We start from the raw sequence: 27,671 nt of genomic DNA on the forward strand, positions 1-27,671 counted from the left end.
ACTTATTTTTTGGCTGATGCTTGTATGTGCCCAGAACGTCGGTGTATCAGGGCCAACGCTCTAACCAGCTGAGCCACTGCCCGGGGCCCTGTCTTCCAATACTTATTTCCTTAATCATTATCCAGTCTGAAGTGTTGTGACCAGTGAGTTATGTTAGAACATTGAAAGCACGGTGACATGTGACAGCCTCATCACCAGGCAGCAATGCTTGTGGTGAAGACACCCGGACCCAGCCACCTGCTTCTGCGCTGGGGGAGCTGCAGGCGGACTGCTGGTGCCTGGTGGGCGTCCTGCTTGGCGCCTCCCTGAGTGCGGCGACTCCTGCAGGTAGCATGTCCCTTGAGGGGCCCTGTGCCATCATGAGAAATTGGCTGCTGCGGTGCAGGGGCCTTTTAAGTCAGGGTGGATTCCATCCCCACCAAATATGCATCTCGTACCCGTGCCCCTGAGCTCTCGGCTGTGCTGGGCCTCTCCAAGGGGACTTCTTCACAGGGGACAAGGACCCTCGCAGGGGACTGTCCCGTCTCGGTTCCCGCCCTGTGTCTGGCTACGTAGATCAGTGCTGGGCATGCCCGCTGGGGGCTGTGGCCTGGCACGCAGGAGTGCTTACTGCCTGTCGGCTGCTAACAGAGACTCTCCAAGCTCCTCAGTGGTTTCCAGGTGAGACTGCCTGGACCCTGTCGTCGGCACTTGCTCTCTGAGTTGACAGCACAGATGGCACTTGCGCTCGCACCGTTTGGCAGGGTTCCAGGCTGTCAGCCACGTTGGCAAGGCAGCGTCTCTGACCTGGGGTAGGGGACGAGCGAGGTCGGTCTCTGAGTCAAGACCCAGAAGCAAGAGCAGGGCGTTCTCCAGGAATCTGGAGGCCGTGGAGCCTGCGTGGCCCTGACTGCCGCGGTGCGTCCCTGGTCCCAGGCGTGTTGTTAGCCTCTCGGTGTGAGCCTGGGCTGGGAGGCAGTTACTGTGCGTGTTTGATGTCGCAGCACCGACGCGTGCGAGACGTACCGATTTAGTGATACTTCCCAGGAAACACAGAAGAACTGAAATACTTCAGCAGGACACATTATGAAACAGTGCTTTGACTTCGGAAGTTAGACCGAAGAAGTGCACAGCTTAGGATCAGAGAAGACAGCGTGGAGCATCGATTCATTCTTCCAGCTGCTTTCCTGAGCACCTGTCTCTGCTGTTGCCAGTAGGTGCTGGGGACATGTGGACATGGGGACAGATGAGCCACGGCTCCTGCTCTTGGGGCGTTCACTGCAGCAGGTCCCAGCCTGCCCCTTCAAGCGAGACTGGGCCTCTGTGTAAGGGTCAGACGTCAGGGTTCAGCTTGTGAATGTAGCTCTGGTCTCGCCTCACAGCCAGGTGTCTGGGCCCCAGAGGGAAATCACTTGAGGACCACTGCGCCCATACAGGCTGTGACCGATGGGGTGATGGCCGCATGTCCCAGCTTACACCCGCTGTCACGGCATAGTCACCAATAGCACCCGCCTGTCACCCCGGAGTGCCCTGGTGTGGACAGGAAAACACCGAGGGGGGATTCATCTGCAGCCGCCGAGTCCCACGGATTTGTGGCAGCGAGGGTCTTGGTTTGCCAGGAGAGATCTAGCCCAGGGACACGCCCGTGCAGGCGCAGGGCCCAGCCCGTGGAGTCCACAGGAGGGGCCGTGGGCTCAGTCCCATTCTCCCTACGGGCACCTGCCCCTTCGAGTGTCCCAGTCACTCAGCTCGTGGGAGCACCGCCCTCTGGGACAGCTGGTTGAGCAACGGTGAACACACACACACACACACGCACACACAACAAGCATGGTTTTTCTCGTGACAGAACACGTTTCCTTAGGACACACATGAGAGTGACCAGGTCTCGGGTTCGTTTTCTTCAGAGCGGATGGAAAGGGCGCTGGTGCTGTGGCGAGTCCCACAGAGAAAGCTGGAAGAGTGATTACAGGAATGCTAGTCTGGTGAAGTTGGACAGACACTTTGTTTCCCCTGGTGCTACAGAAAGGAGTATGGATGGGTATTGAATTTTAATTTTTGTTCCAGGGATGTATCTGGTGTTGAAAGAAAACGTCCAGAAAGACAGGCCGGGAGCTTTGTGTTTATGACGTATTGGTAACTTACAGCCAGTGGGGTTAGCAGGGGTCGAGGGCAGGATCGTCTGGGGCCAGGTGGTCCTGTCCTGAGGACCCGCTGGCCGTTGCATAATGCCGTCCGCCTTCTGCAGTGGGGCTCAAGCTTCAGCACCTGGGGGCTGCTGGGCTGTAACCCCAAGCTTCTGATTCAGGCGCTCTGGAGTCGGGCTGAGAACTGTCGTTTCCAATAAGGTCCCTTGTGCTGCTGCCGCTGCGGCTGGGGCTGTGAGTGAGTGGGGGCACCCTTTGGCGTCGCTGTTTCAAGGTCAGTGTGGAGAGGAGCAGAGGGAGTACTAGGGACTCGCCTTAAAAAGTTGCCTGTGGAAGAGGAGGAGGAGAGGCAGTGGCAGTGAGGATATCAAAACAACTGGTTCGCGCCGAGGCCAGGAGCCCTGCGGCGTGGACCTAATCCTGTGTCAGTTCTGCCTGGGGGTGGTCATGGCCTCTTGGTGCAGGCGAGGAAAGTGAGGCCCAGAGGGTTTCTGGGACTTGCACAGTGGACACGTGGACAGCGGGGTGAAGCCCCTGCCCAGTGCTGGGACAGACCCGTAGGAAATGGGTAGGCGGCCAGATGACACGGACTGAAGAGGACTCGGACACTAAGCACAAGTGAACAACAGGGAGTACAGTGCCGGTGAGGATGCTTCGGCCCCCGGGGTGTGCCTCCTGGTGACGGACCACAGGGGTGGGGTAGCTCCGGCAGCAGGCCGCAGAAGGTCGGCTGGTGTGAAGCGAGCTGTGATGACTGTCAGGCTGAATGTGGACGGCGTGTCTCGGGATATCAGCCCATTGACTGAGCCCAGATATTAGTCATCACGGTTAGCAGGACATTTTTAAACTACACATTTAGAACCCGAAGAGCAAACTCTAAAACGTGAATTGTGTTTCAAGTCGCTCCGTGTTTAGAACTTGGAAAACACCGTGGTGAATGTTTGCAAGCTGCTTCTGAACTGTCTTCATGTACAAGTGTTCTGTGATAGTAGTGTGTACACACGCACCCAGCCCACCTTTTCTGGGTCCTCTCTGTCTTTCAAAGTCCCTCCGTTTTGGAGTGTCCGGGGGCCAAGTCCTCTGACCTCTTCCTAGGCAGTGTAGCCCCGTGTCTTTAGATGCCATCTAAACCCTGGGCGTGCCCAGATGTGCATTTCCAGCTGTGAGCTACCCCCGAGCTGAGGACTGCCCACCTAGCATCTCCACGTGGACGTCGTCCACCTTCGGACTGGATGTGCTTGACCAGAGCTCGTGGTTCTGCACCACGCCCCCTGCCCCCTGCCTCCTCCCGGGCGCGCATCACAGTGACTAGTGTGACATGCGACCTAGGTGTTCAGGCTCCGAGGTCTTGCAGTCAGTCACCCAGCCCACTCTCTCATACCCCACACCCGATCGCTCAGTCTCTCTCACCACCTCCTCTCCAGACACTGGCTCCAGGCCACGGCCCCGCCCCCAGGACGCCTGGGGACCCTCCTCACTGGCTTCTTGCTCTCCCCTCTCGCCTCAGAGTTGTCCAGTCCTCATTCATTGGCCAGCGTATAAGTCAGACCAGATCCAGAGTCCCTGCCAGGCCGCAGCAACCTACACCCTGGCCCCAGGTGCACATTCACCACCGTGCCCTGGTGCAGTCTCAGCCACTCTCACCGAAGCAGTGGAGCGGTGGTGGGGCGCTGTGAGCTCAGGCCTGGGGAGTGCTCAGCCCCCGGGAGTGCTCAGCCCCCTGACTCCTTTCCGACTCTGTTCACACAGCACCCCAGAGAGGCCTTCGCTGCCCTTGGGGTCTGAGGTCGCACTCCCGTCACATCAGCCCCTCTCTGTCCCATGACCCTGGCTTTTGTTTCTTCTCTCTTTTCTTCTCCCTCCTTCCTCCTCCTTCTACCGCATTTGCTTCTTTCGTATGATAATCTTCCGCATTAGGCAGTAAGCTGTCAGCTGCTCTTTTCCCAGAGCCCAGGGGCGCCTGGCGGAGATTTCTGGTGGGTGAGGGATTAAAGTGCATGTTGGGTGGGGCTCAGCCTCTCACTGGAGAAAGCAGGGTGCCTTGAAGAGCTCGGGGAGCCTGGCCGGAGGGCACTGCGGAGGTGGCCCTGGGCCTGCCCAGCTCCGGCAGAGGCCGTGATCAGGCGGCTGCCTCCTCAGGTTGGGCAGCGGGCTCTGGAGGTGCAGAGGTGCCAGGGCAGGAGACAGCAGACCCTGGAGGCGAGGTGGGCAGGTGAAGGGGTGGGAGCCTTTTGCACGGTGAGGGCGTCACCCCTCCTGACACTGCCGTGGTCCGGGCACAGTAGAGAGTCTAGTGGTTGTCCGTTGAGAGGCTGCAGGGCGTTGACTGCTAGGTTGTGTTTGCTTCATTGGAGAGAAAGCTGGGTTATGGGGCAGCAGGCAGGAGAGGGCTTGAGCATGGCATCAAGTCTTTGGCCACAGTAAAGGCCCCCAAGTGGGGACCACGGGCGACAAAGGTGGGAGAGCTAGTCCAGGGGCCAGCCTCCACAGGCCTCGAATCCAGTTCAGACCCTGGAGCCAGCCTCCCCTAGGCGTCCAGGAAGCATCAGGAGCTCAGACGTGTCCCCACTAGTTAGACATTTCCCTGAGTATTTGACTATCGTGAAACAAACGGCAGAGGAATAAATGGATAGTTTTGTTCACTTAAAAAATAGTTCCTGCCCTGGCTGGTGTGGCTCAGTAGGTTGAGCACTGGCCTGCAAACCATAGGGTCGCAGGTTCGATTCCCAGTCAGGGCACATGCCTGGTTTGCAGGCCAGGTCCCTGGTAGGGGGGCTCACTCCCTCTCTTTCTCCCTCCCTTCCCCTCTCTAAAAATAATGAAGGATTAAAAAAAATAGTTGCTTTCTCCCAATTCCAGGTGGAACTGATAAAGTTAGAGGCGTGGCTTCTCCGTGTCATGCCTTACAGGCTGGATTTAGTTCTGGGCCCAGTCCTGACTTGAAAAAGCAGACAACAAATAGCTTCTTCAAAAGGCCGGGTGCTCATTTAGCAGTGAGGGACCGGCCTGCATTGCCCTTCCTTTGGTGAGCCGGCATTGTCCGCCGAAGCTGTCTTGTGGGGGTGCTTTGGAATTGGAGGTGGGGGTAGGTTCTGACCCCTTTATTCGCAGGTTAGATCAGACCCCGAAAGGATGGACTGGCCAGCTCTACAGGTCAGTTCTGTAGAGTGTCACTTCTAGTCCTGCCTGGACAGAGAAACGAAGCAGCCTTGTGTGGGGTGCAGCATCAACATTCATTGAGGGTCAGCACTTTGTGGTGGTTGACACACCCCTGCCAGAAATAGGGCAGCTGGGTAGCTGTGGGAAAACACCAGACTGGGAGTCAGTGATGTGGTTTCTCTGGCCACCTGTGAGAGCTTGGGGAAGTGTCTTTCCTTCTCTGGACCTCAGTTTCCTTATTTCAGAATGAGAGGTTTGGACTAGCTCTGTGCTTCTTAGCCTTGTGGAATTGATTGATACTTTGATCAAATGCCATGGGCTTCTCTTCCTGGAAGGACGGACACAGGTGGTTTGGCCACCCCATTGGAACCCCGTGAAGCCCATGAGAAGGAGCCCTGGACCTCTAAGCCCTGCCCCATCTGACTCTCCCCCCATTCACATACCACCCGCTGCACAGGGCCTTTGCACATGCTGCTCCTGCCCACAATGCTCTTCGCCCCTTTGCTTGGTCAACTCGTGCTCATCCTTCGTGTCTCGGCCTTCCCTGACCTCCCAGGGAAGATTAGGTCACCCTGCTAGACGTGTCACCCTGTCCTGAACTTCTCAGCACTGGCCACAGTGGAAACTAAGTAATTCTTTGTGCATGCTATCGGCCTCTCCCTCAGCCGTGACATCTCGAGACTGATCTGTGAGTATGCGAGTGTATCATAACGAATCCCGACCTCCACTTCCTGAGACCTGCTATGCGAGATGGGCCTTTGCCTTTGATGATTTCCTCCAGGGCCGGGTAGGGAAGTCACTTCAAAGTAGCATCTTTTTGGCCCCCAACTCTCGGCCCTAGTGCTCTGCCGGGCCTGACCTCCAGGCTAATCGCTCCCCTTTGTTTATGTTCTGGACTGAGCTGGAACTCCCACTTGGAACATTCCCACAGTGCTTGGCGCTTCCTTGTATTGTTTTGTTTTTCTCTGGAGGGGAAGTGACCAACATCAGACTTTCCTCCCAGCAGACATTCTATGCACAAAGCCTGTGTCAGCCACTGGCACCCGCCAGATAGCCCGCCTGTCTCCCTGCCTTTGGGGGCGAATGTGCCCATTACAAGGATCACTGGCCTTTCCCTTCTGAGCCATGACCTCTGTCTTCCTCTCCCTCAAGAAGTGAGCTGTGCCTCGCAGGACTCCCTGATTCGGGTGTCTTCTGAACCCAGTAGTGCCTTGTAGGAGGGGAGAGACGTCTGTGAGCTGTTTCAGGCTTCAGTAGCTACGACGTTACCTCCCTGGTTTATGTCACTTCCCACAATCAAAGTAGTATTACCACGGAACACATGTTTGTAAGTGAAATTTTACTTGATTTGCACCAAGGGAGTGAGCAATTTACCAGAATGTTCCAGTGGATCTTACTGTGATGTGGAACAAAAAAACCTTTGTGAGGGTAGAGTTTTCTTTATTGTATCTAGTGTCGGAATTTGTATACAGTAATACAGACAGCAACAGTTGCTATTCTTTAAGAGTATCTGCTGTGTGCCAGCACTTTTTAAACATCTATTTAACCTCTGAACTGCCTTATGAAGTAGGTGGCATAGTACACATTTTACACAGGTGAAAAAATCAGGTGCAGAGAGGGTAAGTTCTATCCCAAATTTGCCCAGCTGGGAAGGGCCCACACAGAGATTCAAACCAGGCCAGCTGCTGGCTCCAAAGCCAGCACCTGCCCACTGCTCTCAGCCTCCTCTGTCCGCAAGGAAGTGGGTAGCAGGTTTCCTAGCCAAGGAGGAAAATGCTGGGGCCGGGGCTGGCTAACTAAGCATATAGCCTTGACACACCCACCCCAGCCTGCCCCATCTGTAAGGGGGGGGGGGCTGCGACGCCCATGTCTCCGGGAGTAACCTGGGTAATAGGCGGTGAGGTGCAGTCTGATTGAATACGCAGTACCTGCGTCCACAGCATCCTGGAGCATTTGTGCGAGGCACAGAAACACGTGGCACTGGCCGTGCAGAGGTGCCTGCTCTTGGCAGCACGGCACTTCCATTTCATCTCACCTGGCAGAGTCCCGGCCTGTCTCCCTGACGCGTGGACTGGAGGTGGTCCCCGCCCATCTTCCTTGTCAGCGTAGTCACCTTTGGGGATGCCTCTGAAAGCCGCTTTTTCCAAGCCGGGAGTCAGTGAGGACTTCTTAAGGCCGGCTGTCCTATTCATCCCCTGTGCCCCGACCAGTGCACATGGGGTCACTGCGGGAGCCATGATCCCCCGGGAAGCAGCTGAACCACAGGCCTCCTTTTCAAAGCTGGTCCCTCACGGAAATTTCTAGTTCATTTGTAAGGTCCACCCATACATTAGTTGTTTGGAACTTGGGATGTGTTTTCTCATGGAAACGGTTGTGAATGTGGCGGCCCCCAGCTGAGAGATGGCAGGACCCACCGGCCTGAGCCCTGTTCCCAGCTGTGACCTCCTGTCCTGTGTGTGCGCAGGCTCACGAGGAACTGACCCAAACCCCGCTGCTGACTTCAGGGGCTTTACAGACTAATGGGGAAGTGAGAAAGGTGCAGGCGAAGCACCACTGCCGGGGAACTCCACCTGGGCCGGGGGTGCTGGTGCTGGCTGGGGGTGAGGGCGTGGGCGAGGCTGGCCCGCAGCCCCGCAGCCCTGCTCTTGCAGGAACAAGAGTTACTTATGAATTAGAAAGTCCCGTTGACCGTTCTCAGGGTAGGGGGGCAATTGGGGTGTGTGTGTGGGGGAGAGAATTCTCGTTTGTTTATTCCTTTATCCACCCATTGGTTTGTTCAACACAGTTATTAAGCACCTGCTGTGTGCGGGTATTCTACTAGTACTGGGCAACACCTGTCAGAGCACTTGGTGAGCAGTTTGCCAAGTGCTCGGACTTAAAACCTCAGGTGAAAGGAGATGTGAAGGTGCAGTGTCGGAAGTGGAGCCTTTTGGACCTATTGTGCTTTTGCAAACATATTGAACGTCGTGTCTTGTGGAAGAAATGAGGTCAGATGTCATATCTGGGATTGAAAAGGTTGACCGCTTGCTAAGGAAAATTGTTAGGGAATTTAGAAGGAAGCTGACATCACTTTGAATATATTGAAAGGGTGGGGTGATTAGTGATGGGGGCGGGTGGGGCGCTGAATTGGGATTGGACCATTTACCAGCCTTCAGGTGTCAGTGGCCCCCTCTGGCGTGGTGGGTTTCAGGCTTTGCTCTTTGCCAGTGGGTGGCTACGGTTTGATTAGAGGAAGAGACCCGCGGTGCCTCGTGAGGGAGGGGAGGTGGTAGTGGCCCTGACGTTTCTGCTCCCTCTCCTGCCCCATCCCCGGAGGAGTGGAATGGACTTGTGACGTTTGCTTTTCCAAGTTTGGAATCTGAGACTATGATCTTGAAACGTGGTTTCTATATTGTAGATCAAAAGATGAGGCCTGAGCATGTGCAGAGGTTTGGACGTGGCTTCATTCATTTGCACGCACTGTCGAGATCATTTCTCACTCCCTCGGGACAGGCAGGGCTGGTGCCACCACAGCTGGGGCCCCAGGGAGCTGTCGCAGAGCACAAGCACCCAAGTCAGACCCAGGCGGCATCCAGTGCCCCAAACTCGGTCTCTCTGCTTCTGTGGGTCTTTGGGGGCATATTGTCTTTAAGTTTTACTCCAGTCTTATGAGTGTAACTTGCTCCCATACTGCACCATCCAGCTCCAACAGAGTGAAGTCCCTTTGAGTGTGTGCGGGGGGGCTAAAGGGACTGGAGCTGGAAATCTGCCACCTGAGCTGACATAGTTTCACAGTCTGAGATTATAAAAATGTTGACGATGCCTATTTGCCTAAGGATTCCTGAGCGCTGGGCAGCGTGCTAAGCAGTTCATGAACACTTTCTTTTATGGGACTGAAATTATGTCCATTTGACAGAGGAAGCCCGAGACTGCAGAGCTCCGTTGGTAGAACAAGTGGCAGAGTTGCGACTTGAAGGGGGTGCGTGCCCTCAGGCGCTCTTTAAGAGCCTCTTTCAGAATTTGAGTCAGAAAACTAATCTCAGACACTGGGATTGGAATCAGAAAATCTATCTACCTGGGCACTTGCTTCTTTTTTACCAAAAAAAGTATGTAATTTCATGCCCTTCTTTTGTCCCAGGAAACCTGTTCAAAATTTTCTCCAGAAAAATGATTTATTTCCACGCTAGACTGGGAGATTGGAGCTTGAGGTCACAAACTCTTAGTGGTATCTGTCCTCTGCAGTCTTTTCTTCTTTGGAAGCTGAGGTGTAGCTTGCATTTTTTTTTTTAATTTTATTTATTTATTTATTTTTAGAGGGAGGGAGGGAGAGAAACATCAATGTGTGGTTGCCTCTCGTGTGCCCCCTACCGGGGACCTGACCTGCAACCCAGGCATATGTCCTGAGTGGGAATCGAACCAGAGACCCCTTGGTTCATAGGCCAGCACTCAACCCACTGAGCCACACCAGCCAGGGCTGTAGCTTGCAGTTTGACGGACGTTTGCCTTCCTTTGGAAACACAGGACTAAGGACCCAGTTAGTTTTCTCTGACGGAACTTCTGTGTGATAGCGCACCCGTCTGAGGTCTGAGAGAGGGTCTCTTCCGTAGAAGGCGTGACATTAGGGCCCGTGCCCCAGCGGCACACCCAGAACTGGCTCCTTCCTGACTCCCGGACCTTCGGTCACCAGCCTCCCCACTCCAGAAAAGCAGGATCGTAAGGGTCAGGAGACAGCTCGTGCTCTGAGGCTGCCGCTGTGCCTGTGAGCAACAGTGTCAAAGGAAGGCCGAGGAAGGAGCTTCTTAATATAGACTATTCCTGAGGCCCTCGGCAGGGCCACACCAAGCCTTTTCTTCTGATTTCCTCCCGGGAGTGGAGCGAGCTGGGAAGGCAGGAGGCAGAGACCTGTCAGAGTAGAATTCAAGTTTTTCGCAAAGGGGTCTGCCAGGGCTCGCTGCTGGGGGGCCGAGATGTCCCGGAGATGAATCCCCTTTCAGCTGGCGACGTGGTCCCTACTCCATGTTCAGCAGAGACACCGGGCCTGGAAGGGCTCTGTGAGCCTCTGGCTTCAGAATGGGCAACGCAATTGAAAAACAGAAGCCCCTGGACCGAAGCCATCTGTGCCCCTGGAAGCAAGGTAATGAGGCCCCGGGCTCCGTCTCCAGCAGGAAGGAGGGAGGCAGCCCTCGTTTGGGATGCTTCTGCTCAAAACCAGAGCAAAACTGGCAGGGAAATACCTTCAGTTCGGCGTAATTTAAAGAAAAGCGACAGATAGTTCTAAGGGATATTCCGGTTCGAATCTCAATGTGCTGGCATGGCTTGGTGGGGAATTCAGTGTCCGCTGGAAATTCTATTCAGTGCAGCTTGTTTCTGTCGGTTCAAAATTTTTCTTTTAAAAAATGTTCCAAATATTTTGATATTCAGGAGTTTGAATTTTTTGTGACATTTGGTGTAGAAAATGTTATCAATAACTTTTAAATATATAGATTCTTTCTTCCAAGGAGTTCAAAGTACCTTCTGTAAAAAGTCTCATGTTTATCCATCCGGGCCACCTCTGATGTGGGTCAGCAGCTCCTGTTAACACCTAGTCTTTGTCCCTTAAGGGCTGTGCTAGCATCAGCGCCTCAGTGGTGGAGGCGGCCAGCGGGGCCTGGGCACCGCTGAGGTGCTCCTGGGACTGAGGGCCTGTCCGGCAGTGTCCCAGGGCCGTCTGGTCGCCCAGTGCCACGGGCTGCCCATTTCACCGCCACCCAGCAGAGTGGCAGAGTGCCAAACTGTCAAAAACGGTGCCCTCAGGACTTGATCAGGTCCTGGCTCTCTCACCTCCTCTCGCCAAGAGGAAGTAGAGGCAGCACTCCACCCGTGGTGGTGAGACATCACCCATGGTGATGGCGACTGCGCGGCGTGCGCTGGTGTGAACCAAAGAAAGCGCATGGGTGTGTGAACAGTGGTTGTCTTTTGTGGTTAGAGACTGGATACGTTGTTTTACAGGGGAGAGTAAATGGGATGCTGAGTGACCTTCAAATTTCAGCCCCCCTGGCTTTGCCTCAGTCATTCTTTGGCCGTCAGGTTACGTTGACAGGTGTGCTTTAGCCGTCTTTGACCAGATCCTGGTTTGAACAGAGCAGGGATAAGCCAGTGGGGGAGGGGGCAGTTCAGGAAATTTGAACGTGAACTGGGTAGTAGATGATATTTGGAACTGTTGCCAATGCTATTACATGCAGTAATGGTAATGAGTTTTGTAAAAGAATGTCCTTTTTTGGGTAGTGATGCTGGAATATTTAGCAGTGAAGGGTTATGCCGCCTATAATTTTATTGTAACTTGATTCAGGTAAATTAATGAATGCATACATACATACAGATAAGCAAAAAAGGATAAGTTAGCAATTATTAGAATCCAGGTAATGGATATATGAGGTTTGTTACATATTTTTAAATGTATCTTTACCCTTTTTTGGGTTTTGTTTTGGTTTTTTGAAGAATTAAACCCCGATGCTGATCAGGACACCATTACACAGTGTCCTTCAGGAGAACAGCCCACACAGACCCACTCACTGAGTGGGCCCAGGCAGCCCTCCCCTCCAGGGCCACTAGCCACCCAGACCGCATCGGCGTTGGTCCCCTAACTCAAAAGCTCTGCTTTGTAATGGGAGTTTAATATGTTTACTTACGTTGATTGTCTGCTTTTCCGTAGAAAAATGTATGGGAGTTAAAACATCTTCAAATTTCCATCGCAAGCAGCCAATTTACAGACACAAATAAAGAAAGCTCTGTTTTATTTGTTTACCTGCGCTCAGTGATTTCCATGAGAGCAGCTGTGGGACCACCGCTGATGGTCGGGGATTCGGGGTCCCCGGGGAGTGGGCATAAGAAGAGGAGCGGCTTGCTGCCTCTTATTGCTAAGTCCCCATGGGTCCTGCTGCCCAGGAGTGCGCCCTCACCCTTGTGGGGATCTGTGCGGCCCAGTAGGGGGCCGGCACTTCTGTCTCCCCGTGCAGGAGCCAGGGACCTGCAGAAGCAAGGCCTCGAGGGTCCTTCACGCTTTATCTGCGTGTCGTCTCTAAGGGTTGTTTATGTTTCAGAAATTTGACTTCAGAGCAGTATTTGGGGACCAGAGCACCACCCTGACCCTGGCCCTGGCCCTGGCCCTGGCCCTGGCCCTGGCCCTGACCCTGAGTGCATTTTCCTTGGGCCTTGCTTCCCACGGCGGTGAACTCAGCGGATGCCTGATGGCCTCAGGGCCAGCAGCACAGTGTCAGTGTCTGCTTTAGGGACAAATGAACATGTACATTTGCTGCGGGCAGCTGGGACAGCCCCCGACGTCCCTCCAGCCTGTCTGTGGCCCTGTGACGGCAGAGCCAGACGATGGTGATCTGGATGGTCCAGCCCAGAACACATTTGGAAGGGAAACTTAAAGGAAATTATCATCTGCCCTTGAGGCCCTTCGCTGTTTCGCGGATGTGCACTTGGAAAGTGGAAAAGCTGAAGTGACAGAATACTGGCTGCAGAAGCACAGGTCTCACCACCTCCTCCTGCTGTCACCTAAAGAGCGTTTCCACGGGGGAGAAACATCTGTCTGGCGATTTTACACAGTGCGGGACGCGCCCCTCTGAGGGGACCCGCCTCTGACTCTGCCTGTCCTCGTTTTCCTAATAACGCTCAGAACCCAAACATAAAAAAGCAGGCCGCTCTTTCTGGTTTCTGCAGTAATGGTGCCGCACTGGTTGGTAGGTTTGAGTCCCGGCATCACCAGGGTGAGCTCCAGCAGGCCCCCACTGGAAGAATGGGATGGGGGTGGGAGGGGCTAGCCCGCGCTCTGCCCCCATTTGCCGTCTGACCTTGAACAACTGAATTCTGTAATCCCGGATCTCCTCATTCCCTCACTGCCCTTGTCTCCAGTGGCTTTCTCCAAATGGGAGCCTCTGTATTCCGCACAGCCCTTATGCCACACGGATTTGCCTTCCTTTATCCGATTGCCTCCCCACCTGATCGGAAGCCCCCTGAGGGCTCTCTGTCAGGACCACAGTTCTGTCTTCCACACCAGTACGGCCATGCATGCACGGGGCTGCGAGTTGCCTCAGCGTAAAGGGGGCCTGGGCCCGGGGGCGCTCAGGCAGCGGTGGTTGTGCAGGTCTCGGAAACATTTGCTCTTTCTTTGCCTTTCTCTGCCCTCTGAAGCCATGGGGCGGTGAAAACAGGCGCACCTTCTCTATCCCCCCGCAATTCTGGACTTACAGAGAATACGCTTACTGACCACACTGCAGAACATCGAGCCACAAAAGGCACTTACTTAGTCAACACTTAGTTGTTGATTCATTAAAAACCAGATGCTGCAGAAGACACTCTAAATATATTCCTGTTTCTTTTTCAGGAATGGTTTGCAGGGTTGCTTTGGTGCTCGTGTTGGCCTTGGGCAGCGCAGCGCAGGCGGGTGTTTCCGTGGGAATTACAAACTGATGTAGTGACTGCAGATTGAATTACCTCCTGCAGAAATCCCAGCAGCCGGGGCCACAGCAGCCTGCTAGATGGAAACGTGGACAATTTGCATGTTTGTACCCAGTTGGGTGTAAGGTAACCAAATTAACACCCTCCGTGGGAGAGCCGACTATAGAAAGTGTCTCTCCAGGGCAAGGCTGGGCTGGCTGCCGGGTGGCAGTGCTGGGGAGGGGATTGGCTGGCTGGGGCGTGGACCGTGGAGGATTTGCATACTCCCCATGTGCTCCTTTGTTCCTGTGCTGTGGGGCGGCGGGAGGGTTGTTTGGGTCCCAGTCCACAGGGTATGTGGACTTGCCTCCGCAGGCCCGGTGGTGGGGAAGCCTCTGGGGCTGCCCATGCGCCAGGTAAGCAGCACGATGGCTGTCCCAGCCAACGCTGCCACTGGCCTCCACCAGCCATGTTCTGGTCTGTGTCCCACTGCTTTGGGGCTGTGGCCATGTCCAGTGTCAGGCTCCCGGAAGCACTCCGGGAAGTGCGGGGGGCTGGGCTCTGGGCTCCAGCCACCTGCTCAGGGCCTTCGAGCTGGGCCAGCCACGGGGCTTCACACTGGCAGCCTGTTTCCCTGTCTCTACATTAACCTCTGATGTTAACAGTAACGCCTACCTCAAAGGACCATTGCAAGAATTACATGAGGTAAAGGGGTCAGAGCTTCTAACTAACATACAGTAAGCATTCAATGAGTAGTAGTGATTCTTATCATACATTGCGCATCAGAGAGAACCCCGGGTAGCAGGGTCCCAGGACGTGGGTCACGGGCATGGCTCTGTCCCCGTCCCAGCTAGTGGTGTGCCTTCCCTGAGCTCTGTTTCCTTCTCTCAGTTGAAAGGATCACTTACCAGATGACCCCAGAGGTGCCTTTGCAGGCTGTGCCTCAGTGACCCCCAGCTCTGGCCACTGTCACTCATGTCTGCCAGCTACCTGGTGTTCGGCATCTGCAGACGGCATCAGTTCTGCTGAGTGCCGTGGTCACGGGGGCTTTTCATGGTGAGTTTCCTTGGAAATGGTGGTTAGGGAGCAGACACGGTCAAGCTGCCCCTAGTTAGCTTGAGAGTTGATCCCCCCGGACAGCCCGTTTTCCAGTTCTGAGCACACAGCGCAGGGGCAGGCCGTGCTGACTGCACAGTGGATGAGAGCGTGGCCTCCGGAGCCCGGGTGGCCACGTGTGTCTTTACTCCCACTTTCCAGTCGGCTGATCTCGGGCCAGTTACTGAATTCCGGCCTCAGTTTCCTCGTCTGTAAATGGGATCTCATGGGGCTGCCTGAAGAGCTCAGAGCAGTGCCTTGCACAGAGTACGTGTTCCGTGTTTTTTATTGTTCTTTTTAGGTTGAACACAGAGAAATTGCATTTTATTTCAGTGGAAACAGATGTTGCGTTATTAAAGAAAAAATTGGAAAATACTGATGAAATGCTGCGAAGAAAATGCACGCTGAGTGTCCAAATGGAAAACCCTGAAACCGAGTGGGCAGAGGTGTGGGCTGTGGGCATGCACCTCCCCAGAGCGCTGCACATTGTGTGTGTTTGCCAGGGCCCCGAAACCGCGTGCAGGTCGGGTCTTCCCCGCTTTCGTGCCTCCCCGTGGTCTTCAAGCTGCCACAGGGGCGGTGACGGCCCGTCTGGGGCTGTCCCATTGCCGCTTGGCCACTCCCACGCTGCTGGACACCGGGTCCTTCCCTGTTCCACCGTCGCGGTTAAGGCAGGAGTGCGTAGCTTTACTCCCATGTACTTGTGACCCCGCCAGACGGTTCCTCGGGGTGTGCTCCGGTGCCGAGTCCCCAGACCAGATGCACCGGAGGGCTCCTGGGCACTTGCCGTGCTGGTTTCCAGGAGCGCTGCAGCAGCGTTGAGCGCTACTGTTGCGAAATTGTTTCTCTTGTAAAATGCAACTACACTTGTTAATTCTGTAATGACGGTTCTGATGGCACGGGGCTCAGAGAAAGGGCATGGGAAGTTCAAATGCCATTGTCAACGCTAAGAATCCACTTTCATTTCAGAATATTTTTCTCACAATCCTTTGCATCGGACTTGGCTCCATCTCATTCAAGGACAGAGTTTCGTAGAGAAGAGGCATGAGACTTTAATTGAGGGTCCCCTTTTCCCGTCACAGCTTCTGTCTTCTGCCTCCCAGGGAGCAGGGATTGTTGAACACTTCCATTTTCTCGCACGAAGGGGCAGAGTGAGCGCAGAGGTGTCACTAACATTGTGGTGTGACGCTCGATGTTAGGCAGCGCGACTCATGACCCGGCTCTGCCTCTCCACCGCGCCTGTGGAGGGCGGACTCGCTACCATCCCCCCAGTTCTTGTGCGTGAATGCAGGTACCACCTCAGCTGTCACCAAAATAGGTACCCTGCTGAGACAGCGTGGCCGAGCAGACAGGCGCAAGGTGTCCGGGCCTTAGAGAGAACGTCACGGGTACATGTGACGTCTGCGCCTGGTCGTTGGTGAGGTTCGCAGCCACATTTGGGTGTGACCATGAATAGGCTTCAAGGTAAGAAAAGTTTTTGAAGCAAAGGTTATTTAATATGCTTATGGAATCACAGTCTTGAGCTAGAAGGGCACAGTAAAAATCTTTTTAAATCATTCCCTAATTTCGCCAATGAAGAAACTGAGGCTTAGAAAAGTAACTTGTCTCAAGTTCCACAACTAGTCCGTGACTTGGCATCTGTCCCCTGTGGTAGGGCAGTAAAATAACAGTGGCACGTAAGCTGTGTGATATTAATGTAATGTATGGAAGCTGTGTAATAGCAGTGCGGCACGTTGTGCGCGCTACGTTACAGGCTTTCTGTGTGTGTGTTTGCGTGTTACAGAGCGTGCGTTCGGTGTACTGTACATGGAGCGCACTGGACAGTGCGCGCAGCTATCGTATGATGCGGTACAAGACTATACGCAATAATTACACGAGGCCGACGCACATCGTGGGCTTCGCAAGTTGGCTTTTTGTTAAGTGAAAGATCAGATGCAGGAAATGGAAACCCTAAACGTGAAGGAATTTTTCTCATGAGACGCACAGGGTGTTGTTTTGGGCGTGGGTAAGAAGGGGAAGGAAACTTCACTTTGTCATCAGATATTTCCAAATTCAGAGCAGTGTCTGCGGCCCACCCCTGGCTTTAGGGTGAGCTTTACCCTGGGGACATGCATGAAATGCACCTTTGTGTGTGCCCGTTTCTTTTCCAGCTGCATAGAGGATGTCACTGTCATTTAAGATAATAGCAATGGCCAGTGGCCGTTTTTGATGTAGTTACCTTCTGGTGCTTGCTTTTAGGGCACTTGATTTCGGAAGTCACTTCGTGCGAAGTGCCCAGAGGACTGTTTCTGGAAACCGTGTGGGCCGCGGTTGAGGAATTTGCCTGGGGACAGTCTGTCTGTGTCAGCAGTGGGTAGACTTCTTAAAGCACCAGACAGTGAACACTGTGGGCTTCGCAGGGCTGAGAGGGAAAACCAAGACTATTGTGTAGGTCCGTGTTTGACCAGCTAAAAGGAGACCACTGAAAACTGAAAACCATTCTTTGCTCGCGGGCTATACACAAGCGGCCGGCACGAACTACCGGGAGGCTGGCGGCGTTTATTCTGTGGGCAGAGTTTGCCAGCCCCAATCCACACGGTCTTCTTAGCTCCGGCGCGCTCTGCTGGCATTGTTACGGCTCTGGGACTCGGAAGCCTGCTAGCTGCTCACCAGCTGCCAAAACCGGCTTCACGTTTGTGGGCCAGAAGAGGACTTAAAGATCATCACCCAGCTGCCTCCTTTCTGTAGTTGGGATGACTTAGCTGAGCCTTCTGACTTCTGTTCTTCCGCACGCACATTTACCTGTGAGCATAGTCTCTCCCTTCTGTACAGCGATGAGAAGACAGGTGACGGGAGGGTTGCAGAACCTGGCGCTGGGGAGCGCAGAGGCCTCACGTGGTCTTCCTTCCCCGTGAAGTGGGGCACTGTACTAAACAGCACTCGGTAGTCACGCGCTCATCGACAGATGGTGCTCATTCATTCCAGAAACCTTTGCCGATGGGGTCCTACGGCTCAGCCGTCGGGGTGCTCAGGTCGGAACACAGCAGTCCTCTCTCTTTTCCTCGCACGCCCCGTTCGCAGCCCCTCGACAACCCCCCTTCGCTCTGCCTGCGGACCCCTGACAGCCACCTACGGAGCTCCACGTGGTCTGCTGCTGCCAACCTCATTTCCCAGCGGTCTCCCCGGGTCTCCTCCTCTGCAGCCACACTGGCCTCCTGGCTGTTCTAGGCACAGGAGGCCACCTAATGAAAAGCTAAGGCATCGCTGGCCTCCCAGGTTCATAATGTATATATAAACAAGTAAATGCATAGTGTGTTGGATGAGGGGCATCGCATGGAGGAGAGGCAGGGCGGGGGGTCAGTGGTCCAGGGCTGGGCGAGGGTGGGAGGAGGGGCGCCCGACCGTGAGGAGTTGGAGGAGAACGCTGCAGCTGTCTGAGCAGAACACTCTAGAAGGACTGGCTAGTCTGAAGCCTACGGCCGGAAGACAAGTCACCCCCGTACTTAGTGACTCCGAACAACAGCGGTTATTCAGTTCCTGCCTCTGCAGGTGGCGGTTTAGGCTGGTGTCCCTCGTGTGCCTTCAGTCAGCTGCTGGGAGGGCTCGTCCCCGGGCCCCCAGCAGGCAGGCCCGGGTCCCTCCTGGCAGCTGGCAGCCTTCCTAGAGAGTGTGGCATGCAAGGCCTTCTGAGTCCCAGGGTTAGAACTGGCACTCTGTCACCTTTACCTCCTTTCACCGGTGAACCCAAACCTGCCCAGGTTCCAGGAAAGTGCCTGAAGCCCCCTGGTGAGGAGCTGTGGGTCCGAGGAGGAGACGGCTGTGGCCATTCTTGCGGACACTTTGCCGCGGCCATCTGTGAGCCGAGCAGCTTGCGTCTGACCCTCGCAGGAGCTGTGTCTGGGAGGTGCTCTTACCTTCGTTCCACAGACAGGCTCAGGGAGGGTCCCGTAACTTGCTCAAGATCACACAGCTAGTAAGTGGCGGGGTGGGACCCAAACCTTGGTGTCTCTGACGGCCAGGCTCCTTTCTCTCTCCCCCCTTCCTGACAGTGTTGGTGCAGAGAGCAGATCAGAGGTCGCCTCCTCCCTTCTCTTGTCAGGCAAGGGAGTCGTGGTTTCGGAGCGGATATCTCATCGTTAGAGTGGGCCCGAGGGGGTGTTATCCCGGGTGCCTGGCGTGTTCTGTGAAAGGATCGGACAGCTGTCTGTATTAGAACCCCACCGAGGCCCCGGGGCTGTGTGTAATTAGGACCTTCACTGGCACAAACTCACGTCTCCACTCTTGGTTGGGCCGTCAGTGCCTTCGACAGTCTTCCAGCTGTCCTTGGTCAGCGGACATCCCTGTTCCTCGAGGCAGCCTGTCCAGATAGTCACCACCATCTGCAAGGCCTCCCGAACCACCTTCGCCTCCAGGCCTCCGACTTCCTGTGTCCATCTTTATCACTGCCTCTCGCTTTCTGTTCCTGACATGGGGCCACCCTGCCTCTGGTCCAGGGTGAGCCCACCCCGCTCAGCCCCTCCTCCCTCCAGACCAGCTGTAAGCAACATCTGTCTCCTCAGCTAGCTGGGCTTCCAGCTTTCCGAGAGCAGAGTCCGTAAAGCAGGCAGATTAGCACTCGCATCGGGGAGCTTTGGCTCTGCGCCTGCTTGAGTAGCCCTGGGCGAGTCATTTCAGCTCAGGCTCGTGGGTCCTGAGACGAATAGACAAGCCGAGCTGCTGCAGCGACCCCTCGAAGAGCGCTGTCTGCTTATGTCCACACAGGAGTCTTGGCCTAGAGCCCGGTGCTGCGGCCCTTGCTGCATCCTGGGCCCCAGCCTCCTGTGTATCTGACAGACCTGCGTTTGGTGCTCTCGTATCCTTCCGGGGTCCGAACCTGTCGGCACCAGGGCTCGAGGCACACCCTCCACGCAGCTCACTAGGAAAGCAGCTGGGGAGGTGGGCGTCTGGGTGCTGATGTCACAGCCGCAGAAACGGTGGTATCTGATTGGCAAGCAAAGACTACAGTGAATATTTTTAACTCTGTCTGGGTAGAGGGGGCAGATAAGTGACTAATTCGGTTACACCAAACATTGCCTTGCTGCGGGGAGGTGGGGGTGGCGCACAGGAGCTTTGCCTGTCCTTAGAGCCCCTGGGTTGGGATTCCTGCGGCTGAGTGGGCAGGTGGAGGGTGGGCTCCTGCCTGTTGGCTCTGTCCTCAGCCAGCTGGTGCTGGGCCTGAGCTTCAGGAAGCAGAGCTCGTCTTCCTTCTTACGTGCTGTAGGAGTAAATGGTCCCGCTGCTGGCTTATCAGGTAGCCTGGGGAAATCACTTAATTCGTCAGCCTCAGTGAGCTCCTCTGTGGAGCGGAGGCTGCTGGGGGCGACCCCCCTCGAGGGGGGGGCGGGTGCTGAGCGAGTGTTTGGCAGGGGCAGCACTCGCTACAGTTCAGCTGGGATGGGCATCGTGGACAGTCCACATGAGTGTGTTACTAAGCCGTCCGTTTAAGATGTCTTCATACTTCCATGACTGCTCCACGTAGGGCAGTCCTCCTTCTCTTGTAGCCGTCCGTTCGCTGAGTTTGGACTCAGCAGCACCTGCTTAGGGGCAGGGCACTGTTCCTCTGCTCAGGCTGCCACGCGCTGTGCAATTCTCCGTGGTCGGCATCATCGTGTGCACAGCCACCACTTGCTGAGCAGCTCTTCCAAGGGCGTTACTCGCCTGGGGGTTCGTTCCCAGCACCAGGGCAGAAACGTGGCAGGCAGGGTCACCCTTGAAATCTCGAGCCACCTGTAATAAGCAGTCTGCGTGAGGGGGTCGTCCGATGTGTTCTGTGAGGAGCCACACAGTAGGTACATTCAGCTCTCTACTCTGGTGACGGCAGTGCTCCTCTCTACCGCGGCGGAGCACGTGGTCTGGGCAGTGTGTGGGCTGCCACACCAGGTGGCCCAGGTGGCTTCGCTCTCCCTCGGTTCTGCCCACCGGGCCTGCTGTGCTCACTGGCTCATCCACAGGCAGCTGGCCATTGACCTGTATCACATGGCCTGTGGCTTGTGGCCTATCTTGGCACAGTGAGTTGGGCCAACTGGTTCTGGCCCGGGAATTTGAACTGGGACCCAGAGAGACTGTCTAATCACTGGTGGGCATTGGAGCTGAAGAGTCTCACAGAATTAGAGCTAGGCAGCCATGGTGTGCTTCAAATTATGAGGGAGGAGTAACTCCGAAGAAGCATGTTCATGCATTTATTTAACACATTTTGATTGCTTTAGTCACTTGGGTTACAGATCTCCATCCTCAGGGAACTCGCACTTCTAGTGGGGAAAACAGACAACAAGCCCTACAGTGAGCGCATTGTAGTGGGTGTGAGCAGGTGCCATGTGCCGTGGGAAACAGAATGGGGGCGTCAGGACTTCCAGGGACGGGCGGTCAGGTTGCAGAGTTAAGTAGGGCGTACGGGGTGGGCGGTCTCACTGGGGAGGTGGGATTCCCATCAAGTCTAGGGGAAGGCGAGGGCATTGGCCAGGCACTATGTGAGCGACAAGCATCTCAGGGCGGAGTGTTCCAGGAGTAGTGGGGAGGCTGGTGTGACGGGAACAGGGACAGCAGGTCCTGTCAGGCCTTGAGAACCGCTGTAAGGGCCGGGCCTCCTGCCAGGAGAGAGACGGGCAGGTGCTGTCGCAGAGTCTGGAGCAGAGCAGGGAGGCCATCTGACTTCAGTGTCGCTGGGACCCCTCTGCTGCATGCTTGGGAGTCTCGGGAGTCTCGGGAGCCCGGAGAAAGGCGGGGCGCGTGCGGGGGGCCTGCAGCCCAGGGAGGGGCAGGGCAGGCTCCGGGGAGTGCTCGGACCCAGGGACCCACGACTAGAGCCCGCAGGGTTTCCTGACTGCCGGGGTGAGGGTCGTAGGTGAAGAAGAGGAGACTGTGATGCCAAGGTTGTCGGCCGGAGCGCCTGACTGTGAGGATGGAGCTGCCCTCAACTCAGGTGGGGAAGGCGGTAGAGGAGATCAGGGGTCCGTGACACGTGCCTGTTATGTCTAAGCAGAAATGCCGACTGCATAGTTAGGTGCGTCTAAGTCTTAAAAGGCGAGGGATCTGAACCGGAGGTGTCGGTCAGTCTGGGGTCTCCGTGCAGAGACTGGGGAAGGTGGGACACGTGGGTGAGCACCCAGAGGAGGCAGCTCTGTGGGCGGTGCGGCTGGCGGAGGTGCGACCCAGTGGGGGAGGTGCGACCCGGTGGGGGAGCATCTCCCTTCACACCCTGCCTACCGCCGCCCTTTCACTCTCCTTGGATTTCCAGGGGTCTCCTTACGTTCTTACTCACCTTAAACCTTTTTTCCATCTGGGAAAAAGTGGGTTTTCAGTGGGTTTCTGTTTCTTGATGCCAGAAAAGCTGTAGCTAAAACGGTGGCATCAGCCCTGACCAGTGTGGCTCAGCCCATTGGGCGTCGTCCCACAGAGCAGAGGGTCTCCGGTTCGATTCCCAGTCAGGGCACGTGCCTGAGTTGTGGGCCTGGTTACCAGCTGGGGGCGTGTGAGAGGCCGCTGATCAATGTTTCTCTCTCACACAGATGTTTGTCTCCCTCTCTTTCTCCCTCCCTTTCCAAGTAAATAAATAAATGAAATCTTTAACAAATCGACTTTACAGTTTAGAATCAGAGTTGGGGTTGAACTTCATCAAGGTTATGTATACACCAAGTGGCCTAGCTGGCTCCAAGGTGTGTGCTGTCCCGTTGTCCTTCCTGGGCTGCGGGAGGCAATTCGTGTGGTACGAGTGGTCTAAATTGTCCCGTGCGGATTAGGGGCTGGGGCGAGGGACCCAGCCTGAGACTGCCGTTGGCCTGAATGTGAACTCTCAGGAGCCCCAGTGCAGTGCAAGGAGCCGAAGTGGGTGTGTAGTTCATTGGTTAATTTTTAAAGTTGTTTCTATCAACGAATATTCCAGCACCTTCTGCATGTCAGGTACTATTAGGCACAAGTCTTTTCAAACCTGAGTTCCTCCTCTGAAGCACAGAACGCAGGATTATTTCAGGATCACTTTCTGAGACCACCCAGGGATGGTCCGGAGCTGGAGACGCACAGTGGAGAGGCGATTTTTTGCACCCAGCGGACGGAGCGTCTTAGGCTTCCTTCTCTCCTGTCCCCGTCCCAGTTGAGAAAAGCAGAAACCACATTAGCCCCCAGGTGGCTACATAAGTGCACGCTGATAAAGACTGCGGAATGGGAAGGGGGAGGGTCTGCAATGTGGACCGGGTGTGGGAGGGGCCGTGCCGGTGGGGAGCTCTGTGGGGGTGAGGAGATGAGGTGTGAGCCCGAGGGACAGAGGTGGGGGGGCGGTGAGAGGGCACTCCCTGGGGACCTGGGGGTGATGGGTGTCGTGTGCCTATCTAGTCAAAGCCTCGAGCTTCAGAGCACTGACCAGCGGCCAAGCCTCTTGGTCGGTAAGATGGACAGGACCTGGGGGTAGCAGGGAGTGACGCAGGGCGAGGGTGATAGCGGGTCCCTGGCTCCTGTCGTGGGTGGTCACCACCCACTGAGATAAGAAGTACAGAGGGAAGCCTGTTGTTTATTTGATTTACATATTAACAGTGAACTGTGGTTCTTTTAAGGCTTTTCCTATTTTTATTAACCACAGGAGTCAAAACTGTTGATTGCTGGTGTTTGCAAACTTAGAATAATTGACTAAGTTATCCCTGAAGTTCTTAGCTGGTGGGATTGGGGACTTTTACAAGGAGTGACTTAGAGGGTCAGGGCTCCATGTCTGCCTTGAGAGGTCTTCCTCTTGCCTGGCATGACACCCTGACCTTCAGAAGGCATAGGGACCCAGTTGTGGCTCATTTTTATTTCTTCGCGTGGGCAAGTGGGCTCCTAATGAGATTGCTTTCCCTCAGGAGGTCCCTGGAAGCCTCCCTCCACCATGACTTACTGAAGAATTATGGAGTCAGGTGCGCTCACGTGGGTGGCCAGCACCTGCCACAAGCAGCCACCAGGATGCTGTTACCCAGCGACTGGGACCTGTGCGGATGGAGTATGGAGAGACTGACAAGTTAATTTCCTGTGTGTATGAAAACTAATGCCCTGTAGGCGTGGGGGTGGAGAACGCTGGCATGGGTGGCACGGAGGGAGAGAAAACGGGGTCTCCGACGTGGCAGGAAGTGTTTGCCCCCTGCGTTTAAACCCGTCATCCCTGGCACCCACCCAGGGTCAGGGCGAGCTCTCCATTCTCAAGGGGATCACAGGAAGCTGCTTGTACAAACGGCTGCAGTCCTTCCGTGTGTCTCCTTTACTTCTTCCAGTTAAGAAAGAGCCGAGGACCAGTTTGCTCCGGAGGCGTTTTAAATGAAGCTGAAAGGAGACACTGAGAACAGGCTTGTGGGGAGGCCGACTAGGAGTCACTCTGCAAGTTACTCATTGGCCACTCAAAAATTAGAGATTTTCCATGGAATCCCTCACCCAGTCTTGCTTCTTCAAGTTTTCAATATTATTGAAAAGCCAGCAGCTCCAGTTTGATTTAGCATAAGTGATACTATTGGTGATTTTTATTGTCTGTGTATGGTTTTGAGTCCCAACAGTTGAAATGTTCACTTTATTTAGTATTTTCGTTTCACCAGAATGCCATTCATAGTTTGGCTAAATAATTATAGTACAACTATGTAATGAGTGCAATGAATGTATCTGGGGCTGAGAACGCCTGTAATGAGGTCTAATCTTTTACTTCATTCCACAAATACGTATTCATGAGGACTTTCTGTGTGTCCAGCCCGGTGGGGCACTGGGGACAAGCAGCGAGCGAAGCAGACACAGCCGTGCCTCTCTCGCCCGCGGAACACCTGCAGTGTGGAGGGGTGGCCCTTATGTGGGCTCTCTGGCCAGGTTACCTAGGCCAGGGGTCAGGGGAGGTCCCTGAGGGAAATCATTCAGCAGAAGGGGCCGAGCATGTTCCAGACTGTCTGCATGGCTCCGATACAACGATCGAACCGAGTCCAGCTTGGAGTCAATGCAAACGCAAGGAAGCCCCCGCACATGCAGGGGAGTGACCCCAGCGGGGCTTTAGGGGTTGTAGGACTGGTTGACAGCGGTCTGTGCTGAGGCCAGCGGTAGGGTGGAGTTGTACTTTGCACAGGCACAGGGGGTTGGGTGTGAGTAAAAGCACAGAGGCATCAATTGTGCACGGTCAGAATTACCCTGGTCAGTTTTTACTGGGCACCAACAAAGTGCTCTAGCCTCTCAGCATTGAAACTGAATGCAGTTTCTTCACAGCAGGGTCCGCAACCACCGCCCAAGGGCCCGGTCCACTTGGCTCCCTGTTTTTGTAAATAAGGTTCTATTGGAAGCCAGCCATACCCATCATGTACCTGTCGACTTTGCTGCTTTCCCACTAAGAGGGCAGACTTGAGTGTTTAACAGAGGCTGTGCCCCCCGAAGCTGCAAGTGTTCACTCTCTTGCCCTTTAAAGAAGTAGTTCGCTGACCCTGCTTCAGAGGAAACGCAGGAATTAGTCTTATATTGAGGCATCATGTTGCAGAGAAAATTGTTGTCTTTAACCAGCAGGCTCCTGTTGGTGAAGTGAGACGCTCACACAGCCGCAGGCTCAGACGGAGGAGGTGGTCTCTCCCTGCTCCCACCTCCTTTCACCTGGGCCCTGCTCTGGATCAGGCAGGGACCGTGATTTGCCTGAAATATCCCCCCTCCCCTTCACTTCCTCTTCCCCCGTCTGTGTCCGTTTTCCCGCCATCCCAGCGAATCCGTGGGAGGTTCGTGGCGTCGGGCATGTGCTCTGTGCTCCAGTTGTTGGTTGGCAACATGGTTGACGGGGGTGGTGCGTCTCAGGGCCTGAACCCTCAGTGGTGTCGTGGTGATGTCAGGGGGGAAAGCGCTGAGAGCGGCCGACGCGGCGAAGAGCACGCTGAGCCTGGAATGCAGTGCGGCCGCTGCGCTGGCACCGGAATGGGCTCTGCAGTCTCAGGAAACGCCCCCCACCCCCACCCCATGCCCTGCCAGGGTCGCTCCTTTGCTCGTTAGGGGGTTTCCTCGTGTCTGCATTGACTCTAAATTTGACTCGGTTTGATCATTGTGTCAGAGCCATGAGCACAGGGTGGGCGGGCGGGCATGCAGGCGGCCTCACGGGTGCTGTGCCCCGGTGCTGCCCCTTGGACTGGTCCCTGCGTGTGGGCAGGCACTGGGCTCGCTTCTGCCCAGTAGAACTTGACAGAGGCACTGGGCCGCCCCTCCCCGGGCTGTGGATGTCACGGAAGCCCGCCCTGCTGGCAGCCGCACTCTGGAGACGGTCTCCCTGGCTAGCTCTGGCCAAGGAAGCGGCTCCTGCGTCGGGTGGCCCAGGGCAGCTGCCGGCTGACAGCCAGCAAGGTGCCAGGGCCCTTCCTCGGGCAGCTACAGGGCTGTTGGTTCTGCTGGCCATGGCCCAGCCGTGGGCCAGCCTCCACGTGGGACCTCAGCCCCACCCGCACCTCGGCACAGCCGGGCCGAGCCCCCCGGGAGCCATGCCTGGACCCTGACCCCAGGGGCTGTGACACAGTGCGTGTGCGTGTCCTTGTCACATAGCAGTAGAGAACCAGCACGAAGCGTGAGGGGTTTGCACCATGTTTGATGGCCTACGATTGCCGTTATAAAAGTCCACGCTGACCCTGGGGGTCTACGGCAGGTCCCCCCCACCCCAACAGGTGTCCTTCACTTGTCAGCTCACTGGGCAGAGTGGAGGAGGCAGGGGGCTTAGCTGAGAGCGTCCTGTCAGTGCCAACTGGGACGAAGTAGATGGCTGTGCCACGGCGACGTCACCAGCACCCTCTTCCCAGGACCCACTCACTCACTGAGGGCTGGGAAGGCGCCATCACGTAGGACACCCCCTCTCGAGTGGTTTGGAAAACGTTTGTGAGCAGCACAGGAACGGAGCAATGTGTGTGCGTGGCGGTCCCCCTGCTTTTCAAAAGTTACATCAGAGAGCTGGAGAGGGCCTTTCCTCCGAAGGGAGAGCATGTTAGGTTTTGCTTTTGCGCATGTGTGCCCCGTGCTTCCCCCGACGCAGAGTGGGCTGCTGAGAATGTCACTTGTGTCCACCTTGTGCCTGAGCAGAAGAGGCTGGCAGATGGCGGGTCCTGTCCGACGTGGTGGCTTGTGTGAAAAGCTCACTTCTGGGGTACATGCAGGTTCGCCATTTATTACCCTCCACAGCCCGTGTTGCGGGTGCTGTTGTTTGTCTCCGTTTTACTAACGAGACTTGAATTAATCATCTGAGTCTCCACGGCTAGTTAGTGGTGGAGCCAGCCTTGGCTGTAGGTGACCCACAGCCCTGTCCTTGCCTGCTGACTGCAGAACGTGCCACCTCGTTCCCTTCTGACTGGCCGGACCTCGGCTTCCCAGGTCCTGGGCTTCTGGAGACTTCCTGACCCGCCCGTTGTGCAGCGGCCTGCGTGCCCACTCTGCCAATGACGAGGCCCCCAATTTGGCTGGGGGCCGCCTTGGTGGTGGTGGCAGTGCCCTTGTTCACCACGCTTCTCTGTGCTGCATCTCCCGGCGGAAGGAAGCCCGTGGCTTTTTCTTTTTTTAAAAAAAGATTGGTTTATTTATCTGTAGACAGGAGAAGGGAGGAAGAAAGAGAGGGAGAGAAACATCGATATGTGGTTACCTCTCACGCACCCCCTACTGGGGACCTGGCCTGCAACCCTGGCATGTGCCCCGACTGGGAATCGAACCAGCAACCCTTTGGTTCACAGGTCCACTGAGCTACACCAGCCTGGGCAGCCCGTGACTTTTTGATCTGTCTGTGCCTGCTGCCCTCCTTTGTCTCTCGTGCTGCCCTCCTAGACCTTATCCCCTTCTGCTAAAAAGCTGGGGGAATGGTAAGACCAAGCCTCTAGCCTCCCCCTGGGTCCTTGGCTGTTTGAGCGTTGGGCTCTTCGAAGCAAGATTCTCCAAGGAGGAAGT

General features: G+C 55.4%; 1 protein-coding gene across 15 annotated transcripts in view; it reads left to right on the top strand.

Moving 5' to 3' along the window:
• The window catches only part of RAPGEF1 (Rap guanine nucleotide exchange factor 1), a 123,766-nt gene that overhangs the window by 14,667 nt on the left and 81,428 nt on the right, over positions 1-27,671 (top strand). For 2 of the 15 annotated variants that reach the window (XM_045196986.3, XM_045196987.3), the window contains exon 1: positions 10,155-10,395. The exons of 6 other annotated variants lie outside the window; for them this stretch is intronic. In XM_045196986.3, the coding sequence (XP_045052921.2) occupies positions 10,332-10,395 (64 nt within the window). In that variant the 5' untranslated portion in view covers positions 10,155-10,331. Of the gene's footprint in view, positions 1-10,154; positions 10,396-27,671 lie in introns of those variants that run through there. 7 more of the 15 variants (XM_045196990.3, XM_071220885.1, XM_024562413.4 and 4 more) reach the window with 5 other exon arrangements.

This window comes from Desmodus rotundus, chromosome 1, assembly GCF_022682495.2.
Source record: "Desmodus rotundus isolate HL8 chromosome 1, HLdesRot8A.1, whole genome shotgun sequence".
In the NCBI taxonomy this organism is placed as follows: Eukaryota; Metazoa; Chordata; class Mammalia; order Chiroptera; family Phyllostomidae; genus Desmodus; species Desmodus rotundus.